General features: G+C 33.9%; 1 protein-coding gene across 5 annotated transcripts; it reads left to right on the top strand.

Moving 5' to 3' along the window:
• The first annotated feature begins 28 nt into the window (after positions 1-28).
• Positions 29-9,583, top strand: LOC110423589 (P-loop containing nucleoside triphosphate hydrolases superfamily protein). 5 transcript variants are annotated; one of them, XM_021437844.2, is made up of 16 exons: positions 40-217; positions 339-498; positions 998-1,162; positions 3,310-3,394; positions 3,471-3,701; positions 3,816-3,910; positions 4,016-4,058; positions 4,784-4,941; positions 6,426-6,536; positions 6,862-6,930; positions 7,047-7,190; positions 7,457-7,531; positions 7,615-7,791; positions 7,903-7,988; positions 8,310-8,346; positions 8,785-8,823. In XM_021437844.2, exons 1-16 carry the CDS (start codon positions 150-152, stop codon positions 8,806-8,808), a joined length of 1,728 nt encoding a protein of 575 aa, XP_021293519.1. In that variant the 5' UTR covers positions 40-149; the 3' UTR covers positions 8,809-8,823. The 5 variants fall into 5 exon arrangements, with proteins under 5 accessions (XP_021293518.1, XP_021293517.1, XP_089640886.1 ...); XM_021437842.2 differs by lacking the exon at positions 8,310-8,346 and having other exon boundaries at positions 36-217; positions 8,785-9,583; XM_089784760.1 differs by lacking the exon at positions 8,785-8,823 and having other exon boundaries at positions 39-217; positions 8,310-8,772.
• Positions 9,584-9,589: the final 6 nt, after the last annotated feature.

Here is a 9,589-nt window from a genome sequence, read left to right as displayed (position 1 = left end):
ATTAATTAAGTACCTGGGCCTGCCTTGAGTGAACATCCTGTTGTTTTTTGAACCTCTAGATATTCCTTGTCTTTTATGCGTAAATTTTGCAGTTAATTATTTGTGTATTATCAATCAGCTATACCTACAAAATCTCATTGAACATTGTAATGTTGTGGCAGTCACGTGAAGGACATTCTACCTTTTTCCTTAAAGAAAATGAAGCACAAACTGATAAGTAAGTGGTTCTGACTATTACTGCATATATCTATATGCAGAGTGTTAGTTACATTTGTCTCTCAGAGCTTTTTCCTTTTACTTTTTTGGAACTGAAATGAAAATCTTCTTCTTGGTTTCAGTTTTATTGAGATGTACCTTAGGCCCCCATCAGCTAGTGAGGAAGCACGGATAAATGATTGGATTAAAGTGCGGCAATCTGGTATTAGATATTATCTGTCACTTGGGGACCAGAGAATTGTGGACAAAAATTTCATCATCAGACCAAAAGCTGAATTTGAGGTTAGTCTTTTTGTCCTTGTTTACTATTCTAGTGTGGCCATTGTTGTCTAGCTGAAATTAACACTCTGTGATTGTGTCATATAGGTTTTCATTCTCAGTTTACCTGTGTGCTGTCAAAATGTTTTTAGATGCAACTATTTATGAGCCTTTTAGGAAATAAATTGTGTGATTCTTTTTTTAATGGATGATGAAGGTTGGACTCCAGGCATATTTATATAATGTGATAGTACCTCTCAGATGTAACATGTATGAGACTAATCCAGAATTCAACATGTCGAAAAATGCACTTTCAGTGTTTTTTGGCTTCTGGAAAAGAAAAAACCACAAATTTTCATCTAACTGTAGTTATCCTGTGCCTTTTATCCCCAGTTCCCCACTTTGGTATCCCTATTTCATCAAAGTCTGGCCATTTATGTCATGTGTAGTAAAATTGTTTCTAAATATTACAAATAACTTAAGATGGTTTTCTTTACCTGTTTTGTCACCTAATCTTGAACAGGTTGGACGGATGACACTAGGTGGATTGCTGGCTTTGGGGTACAATGTTGTAGTTAGTTATAAAAGGGCATCAACAGCAGTTAGTGTTGGCAGTCTTTCCCTGTCATTTGAAACGATTGATACTCTTGGAGAAACGTTCTTGGTGCTGAGGGGCACTGATAGGAAAGTATGCACTTTTCTTCCTGAAGGAAAGATCTAAGATTTTCTTGAATGTCTTATATTTTCTTCCAAGTTTGATGCTAATTCAGGACTAGGCATGTGTCAAGGTTTACCATTAGAAAATATTTATATATATTGCAGTGATTGGCGGAAACTCAAGTATTAGATGCCTGGCTTGATGTACGTTGCATATCTGTCGGTTATTCATAGATTATGACTAACACTCACATGTGTGCATGTTTTCATGTCATTGATATTTGCTTTTAGGAAAAGTTCTGCAAAAAATAATCATGGAGATAATTGTGAAGATAAAGAGGAGAGAAAATAGGAGAATTTTAGGTGAAATTTCACATAAAAAATTGATGTCTATAACATATTTAAAAGGAAGCCCCATTGAGTTTACCACATGGAGGGAAGAGAGAGTGAAAGAGAAAAGATATTGAAGCAAAGAGAGAGAAAGAAAGAGGTGCAAAGAGGTCAGAGTTTACTGTTGAAGTGAAGAAAGGGAGTGCAAAGAGGCCCGTGTGTTGCACACGGGTCATACTCTAGTTTAAGAGAATGGGAAGACAGGGAGAGAAAATAAGAGGATGGTAGCTTTTAATGATTAAGTTTGAAGTTGAGAGAAAATAGGGAAAGTGGGGAGGAGGTGTCTGAGTTGAATGAGAATGTCAACTCGGTAAAAAAATTAAAAGAGACACTGAGATGGTGAAGGACCAACTCAGGCTTTCCCATTATATGTTAGGAATTAGGATAGGTTCTTCCTAGAAAGGATACTAAACAAGAGCTTGATGATTTGCTTGATAAACAAGTTGATTCATATCAGAAGTGTAAAGAGACGGGGACCTGTTAGATTGCATTGCTAAATAATATGTGCTTCAGAACATTGAGTGATCTGATTTTTGCATTTAATTTAGGGAAGTCACTGACAAATGTTTGATAATCATACAATTATCTTTCCCCAATGAATATGTTTAACTTGGAGCCATTCAGATTACTTTTTATCCATTAGGCAAGCTTAATGAGTGGGGTTATCACTTATCACCTAGTGGCTTTTCATTGAGAGCTGACTTTAAAATAAACTAAGATAGGTGAAAGGAAAGGATTGTTATAGGACCTGCTGCAACCAGTCAAAAGGTTGTTGCTCTGGTTTGGTTCTGCATTTAGTGAGAGCAATCAGATGCAATTGCTTAAGTATCATAAAGAAAACTCAAAATGGGAACCGGTGTTGACATGTGCCTGGGCTACCTTGTGCATACTTTTATCTTTTTTTTCTGCTGCAGCTGTTTCTTGTCTTCTGCTATATGTTATTGCCGTTGTCCTTGCTTCCCCAAAAGTTTTCTTTCTGTTTTCATCCTTTATTTTAATTTATTTTCATCCTGTGTGTTGAATCTCCGGTGTAAGTAATCAAGAAAACAAGATCAATAAGAAAACTGGAAGAAATTTAGATGGTCTCAAAATTTCTTCCTTGCACTGTTTTAAATTGACTTATTTGGATGATGCATATTGTCAAATATAGGTTGCTTGAACTTGGGACCCTGATATTTCTTGAAATAAAAATAAGAACTTTTGATTAAACATCAAACTATCTTTCCACTTGTAAGCTGGGGTAGAGTTTAGAAGGTTCCTGCTAAGCTGGGGGTACTTGCTTATATACCTTGGGTTCATTATTCTGTTATCTCATCTCTCAAGACAAGGATGTTGAATGCTTTTTCACATGCCGAAATATGATCAGTGAATCCATCTTTAATTTACTTACACGTTGCCTTTTTTGTTTGAACTAAAATTTTGCTTTCTGCTTTGCCGCTAGTTTATTTTTGTACTAATGCACATTACTTCTAATGAGGGTCTCATACTTTGCTGTATGCCCTTATTCATGTTCTTCAACTCTGTTTCTTTTCAATTCTTTTAGCTTGAGTTCTGACACAAACTAGATTTCTCTTCTGTTTTATCGTAAACATTTTTATGTTATTGAAGCCAAATATATAATTCTTGTTTTTTTCTTGCACATTTTCAATCTTTTATCCGTCATTTTTGGTTCTTTGTGGTAAGAATTTGGATTAGTGAGTCTAAGATTAAACTCTTGTCTTCACCATTCCATGGAAAAACAGTTGATGAAAAACTTATGTTCATGTTGGTTGCTGTACTGTTGCATAGACAGTTGGAGCAGAAGCATTGAGGATGGGTATCACTGGACCATGGCTCACTAAATCATATCTGGAAATGATACTCGAAAGAAAAGGTTGTCCACTTGACATGATTTCTGTCTATGCAACTATTGTTGTTTTTCTTATTGCTTAAGTTAATTGCACTTTCAGGTGTACCACGCCTCAATACTCCTCCACTTGTTTCTACTTCGTCTGTGCCTAGTAATCAAGAAAAAGTGATTGCGGCACCAAAGCCTATCCGTACTACTCCAAACCTTGTAACTCGACTGGAGGATTTATCTCAGCCTTGGACTCGGTCTCCGACAAAATCTCAAATGGAACCTGTATTAGCAACATGGCATTTTATCTCATCAGATCCTTCACATGGTGATGCCGTTATAGGTATGTCTCCTCTACTTGGACACTTAAAAATCTTTTCAAGCACTTCTTTTCTGAACTATATCATGGAGGTTGCAATTAATTTCATGTGTAGACTTTCTCATGAAGCAGCTATAGATTCTTCTGCTTTCAGGGATACAATGAAACTTGCCCCAATGCCTGATTCATATGACTTGGATCGGGGCTTGCTTCTTGCTGTTCAAGCAATACAGGTAATGAAAGGAAGAACTCTTATGCTGAGAAGGCCTTTAACGGTAAATAGTTTATCAGAATATTCACTCATGTCCAAAGCTGATGCCTTTTCTCTTTTTCTCCAGGCTTTGTTGGAGAATAAAGGTGTTCCCATTGTAGTTGGAATTGGTAATATCAAAAGCATACATCTCTCTCTTTCTTGCTTGGTTGGTCTGTTTTTTGTTTGCCACGTCTCTCAAGTTTAACTACGTGGAAATATGGACTTCTATTCAAGTTTGATAATAATCATTTTGAGTGCTTGAAACTAGCCCTAATAGGATATTCTTTTATGCGTAAATTTAATGTCTGGCTGCTATCGACTTGTGAAAGTGTGTGGTCTATTTGTTGCTGGTCAAACAGTTTGGTTAGCTTTTTTGGACTACTGCATTACAATATATTCTTAATTGCTATTAGCTTTAAATAAAACATGGAAAGCAATATTAATATGCCTTTACCATGATTGTGAAATTCTACTTGCCTCTGTTACATGCTGAGAACCTTAATTCATGCAGCATTGCTCTATTGGTCTAGGAAACAATTTTGAAATCCAATGTTTTTTTCCTATTTCTGTGTTCAAGTGGCTTAGTCAAATGTCGTAATCAGAGTTTCAAGCCTCTAATACACCCTCCTTCCTCTTTCTTGGTTTACCTGGTGGATTAATCCACCCTCCTTCCTCTTTCTTGGTTTACGTGGTGGATTATGAAGTTAAATAAATGACTCTTAGGTCATTGTCTTATAAAACAAGAAAGAAATAACTTTGTGTAATTTTTCATAATTTATTATCGAATTTGTTACTATTTCACCCTTCTGATTGCGAAACTCATATGCTGTTGATGTTGCACCTGCTTTTGCAGGTGGTCCTAGTGGATCTGGAAAGACTAGTTTGGCACATAAAATGGCAAATATTGTTGGTTGTGAAGTAGTTTCCCTTGAAAGATATTTTAAGTCTGAGCAAGTTAAGGATTTCAAATATGATGACTTCAACTCTCTTGATTTTCCTTTGCTTTCAAAGGTAAGTGTCAATTTTATCTATTAAGTTGGTTTATGTGCATTTCAAAAAAAAAAAAAAGAAAAGAAAAGGTGTTTTATGTGTTAATCTCTGATGATAGGATTGGGGATGAATGAGGCATTTTAACTTTAGTTGAAACATAGTACTGGTAAAGAATGCACCTCCAAAACTTAGCAGAAACTAAAGGTTTGTAAGGGTTATGATTAAGTGGCCCACTTAATTCCTCTACCAGCCTCACTTTATTTTCATACAATAGTAGTGCAGAAAACATGGTGAACAAATATCCTGAAGGCTGCAAATTCCTTGTTTTCATTTTTTCAAACGTCAATTATTTGAATAGTGTTCTTTCATATGCTTCTTGAACGATTTTAACCGACTCTCATAGTTCTCTAAAATTTTATCAAGTTCTCTGAGATTTTATTGAATACTCTAAGGACTGTGTTGAGCCTCACCACTTGAGGAATATGATGGCTAAAGTAAGAAAATGATTTTGTAAGTTTTGAAAAATATTTTATAGAGCTTAAGGGTCATTTGGTAGCACCAATTTTCTGTTTTGACAATATTAATTTGCTTGGTAAATAATGGATATGTATTGATTAATTTTAGGACAATAAAAAAAATGTTGTATATGGAAATAATATTTGTAAATATATACTTTTACCATATGGAAAAATATAGTAAATCGTAAGAATAATAAAGTAGTAATGTAATTAAATAAGACTTACATTTACATATTAAAATAATAATGAAAAATTTATTTTGAGGAATACTTCAATTATATTGCTTTATTTACTATAGTAGATTGTGGATTTTGTAGTACATACAATATATAAAAATATAAAAGTCTATGTTATATGTTTTATATGATATATTAGTTTCAATATTGACAGGTTTTTATTTGATATTTCAGATTAAATTGAATAATTTAATGGTTATAATTGTAGAAATTATATAATTTTATATGATACCCTATATTTCTATTTAGAAAATTGATTTATTATATTTATGTCATCTATATTTTAATTCTACTATATATATTCCTTGTAGTTTATTTATAATATTGTAATTGTAAGTTTTTACAACCTTGAAATATTCATTGTCCTTTTATTGTATAAATAGTGTTATATCAATATAATTCCTTTTATAAGTATCAACAGGAGAGGAAACATTGTTTACAAAATCACTGGAAGCAATAATTTCTTGTTTATAACATTTGTGAAAACTTTGTTTTTACTTTTACTTTTTTGAAAACATAAACCAGGAAAGTGTTTTTATTGCCATTTTAAAAATAGAAAAAAACCAAAATAAAATAAAAGAAATGAACTCTTTTGTTAAGGGTAGCTTGATTGTATTTAATTTTGTAATGATGTGTTATATATAAAAGAAATGCAGATTATATATTTTCATACCTTGTAGTTTATGTTTGATGTTGATTGGAAATTTAATCCTATCAATAATGCCTAGCCGTTTCAATTTTTTCTTTGCAGAATATTGGTGACATAAGGAAAGGCCGGAGGACAAAAATACCTTTATTTGACTTGGAGACTGGTTCTCGTAATGGGTTCAAAGAGCTTGAAGTGTCTGATGATTGTGGTGTGGTCTGTTACATATTCACTTCATTGCTGTCAAAGCTTGCTTTTTTGAAGTTATTTATTATATTTTTCTTCACTGAAATGTAACAAGGTAAATTAAAGAGTTAAAGACCAAAGGTTTAGAAAATGAAAGATGGATTGGATTGCTAAGGTGAATTATTGGTTCTTTCTAGATTTAACTGACCTGATAGTTGTTTTAAAGAAGGATTTTTTTTTCCAATCATAAATGTCACCTGATATATCTGCAATTGAAATCCTTGCTTAGTTGTGCTAGTTCATTTGGATTAAATACTTGTAACATTTTAGAATTTAATTTGTTTCTTCTGACCAGATAATTTTTGAGGGGGTTTATGCTTTGCATCCTGAAATCAGAAAATCCCTTGATTTGTGGATTGCTGTTGTAAGTTGATTCTCTAATCCATCTTGGGGTCTTGATTTTCTTGTATTATATATGTATTATCTTGTTCTCTTTGAGAAAAGATAGGCTATTAAGTTGGTTCTTCTCTGTAAAACCAGGTTGGAGGTGTTCATTCACACCTGATTTCTCGAGTTCAAAGAGACAAAAGTAGAGTGGGGTGTTTTATGTCCCAAAATGAGATCATGATGACAGTGTTTCCAATATTTCAGCAGCATATTGAACCCCATCTTGTTCACGCACATGTCAGTAGTCTTTGAATATCTCAAACTTTTAGGACAAGGATGTGCTTATAAGTATCAGAATACTTTTGATACTCTTTCTGTTTAGATTTTGTGTAGGCACACATGTTGATACCTATTGTACTTTTTGTGTGTGTTTAACCTATGCACGACAGTAGATTTCGTATTTATGTTAGCTATGGTCCTGTGGGATATTCTGACCATTATTCAGCAGTAACTCTGATGACAAAGCTAACTTTGTGTTTCAATGCTTTCTCATGTTATTGCAGCTGAAAATTAGAAATGATTTTGATCCTGTTCTTTCTCCTGAGAGTTCACTCTTCGTTTTGAAGAGTAATAAACAAGTAAGTATCATAATGTTTCTACCTAGAACTTACCTGCCATGTCTTGATTATGACAAACCATTCTTATTTGTTGTTGGTATTAGGTGGCCTATCAGGATATTTTAAAAATCCTTGACTCTGCAAAGTTCTGTAGTTCTGTTCAGAATTTCATTGATATATATTTAAGGCTTCCTGGAACTCCTACAAATGGGCAGTTAACAGAAAGTGACTGCATACGTGTCAGAATATGTGAGGGCAGATTTGCACTACTGATACGAGAGGTTAGTAGAGAAATTTATGTAAAATATCTTATATCCATGCAATGGAGTTACTTTTTGTGAAACTGTAGTAAATAGCTGTTATTTTGATTTCTTGTCAATTCTGTCTATTAGCCAATAAGGGAAGGGAATTTCATCATTCAGCCCAAAGTGGATTTTGACATTAGCATTAGTACAGTTGCTGGCCTTCTTAACCTTGGGTAAGTGACATATTTAATGACGATGTATTGTTCACTAGAGTTTTGCTATTATGGAATGTCATTTCGTTATAGGTATTGAATTAAAAATGGTCATTTTGTTTTTCAAAAAAAAAATGGTCATTTTGTTTTTCAAAAAAAAAATGGTCATTTTTTTTTCAAAAAAAAAAATGGTCACTGGTTAATCTCGTGTGATGTTAAAGCCTCACATTGTCAATTGCAAATGTATACATTTGAGGTTTGAGCAGCCATTTTCCAGGGTGAATCCAAAAGCCTTCAAGTTTTCTTTCTTTTTTCCTTTTTTTTTTCTCCTTTTTCCTCCAGAAGAACAGGAGTTGGGAAAAAGGGCAAAGGGATTGAGGTACTGTTGAAAAAAAACTTTTTCTATTAAGAATTGTTATAAACTGCAGGTCATCAAGGTAGGTAATTAATTTAAATAATTGCTTTGTGAATGTTTTAAGGGAGGGAAAGGTAAGATGATACTCTTATCTGGGTTTCATAAAACTCAAAACCTGGTTTTAACATGTCCTTTCACGGCCAATTACTTCTTAAAAAGCACATAAAAATATGCAACTCGAGGGACCTTTTCCATTAGCTCTGACTTGTAGGTGATGGGGCTCAAACATTTATGTCAGCGGTTCTGATATAGTTGGTAGTCTTGATTTTTGAGAGCCTACATATTTGAAAAATTAGTATATCGGCCATATTCTGCTGTTTTCAATTTTTCCCTTCAGGTGTTACTCAGTGATAAGTTAATGTTCAACTGATTGGAGTTTTATATTCCTTTCCATGGTGTCAGGTATCAAGCTGTAGCCTACATTGAAGCATCTGCACTCATCTACCAAGATGGCAAGGTAACATTGATTTGGGTCTTAATACTTGTTTTTGTTTTGAGGCTACTGGCTTTTGGGTGTTTGCTTCTGAAAAGTGATTTTATGAAGTTTGGTAGTGGGAATAAACTACTGAAGTTGAGGATGGTAATTAGTGGGATAATTTGGTCATTAGATTTTGAGAGGTGGGTTGCTGGAAGGATCTAGATTTAGAGTGGTTCTGTTAGGTTTTCTTTGTTCTGTGATAGACTAGGGTTCTCCCATTGGATCTTTGGTGCAGAAGAGGCTTGGAATGTTAAGCTCTTGTCTTTAAGGGTGTCTTTGGGGTAGGCAAAGATTTATGATGCTGCATCATACTGTAGCAAGCAGTTTAAAGCGGAATTGCACTACAGTTCAGTGACAGGACAGTTTAGGTGCTTCTTGAATTGAAGTGACTTTGTTCTGAGCTTTGACTTCTACTTGTGTTAAATTGATCAAGAGATATTTCTAAATTAGGTGCTTCATTTCTGGACTAGACAAGGAAGTAGTGGATCATTTGGTAAAAGTTACTGGAAAAGCCTGTCACTATGGTGTTAATTTTTCTTCTTGTTACATACTTTATGCTGGGTAATAACGTGATTTGATATTTGTTTCCAAGTAAAGGATGTGGCAGTTTAGGTTCCATTAGATACTAATCTCAGTATGTCTCTCTTGTGAGTAGATCTTATTGGTTCACTTGGAAAGAGTGAAGGATTTAATGGCTAAACTATTATTCAATTCGTAAACAAACTGTTC

The sequence above is a fragment of the Theobroma umbraticum genome, unplaced genomic scaffold, assembly GCF_002168275.2.
Source record: "Theobroma umbraticum cultivar Fairchild unplaced genomic scaffold, ASM216827v3 scaffold_20.0, whole genome shotgun sequence".
In the NCBI taxonomy this organism is placed as follows: Eukaryota; Viridiplantae; Streptophyta; class Magnoliopsida; order Malvales; family Malvaceae; genus Theobroma; species Theobroma umbraticum.
Note: the sequence above shows the minus strand (reverse complement) of the source record. Positions and strands in the feature narration are given on the sequence as shown.

Excerpts from the sequence above, each read along its gene's own strand:
- LOC110423589 (XM_021437842.2), top strand. The coding sequence starts at position 150 with ATGTTGTGGCAGTCACGTGAAGGACATTCTACCTTTTTCCTTAAAGAA. Across the intron at positions 3,395-3,470 it reads AATGATACTCGAAAGAAAAG|GTGTACCACGCCTCAATACT; the intron begins GTTGTCCACTTG and ends TTGCACTTTCAG. Across the intron at positions 7,792-7,902 it reads TTGCACTACTGATACGAGAG|CCAATAAGGGAAGGGAATTT; the intron begins GTTAGTAGAGAA and ends TCTGTCTATTAG.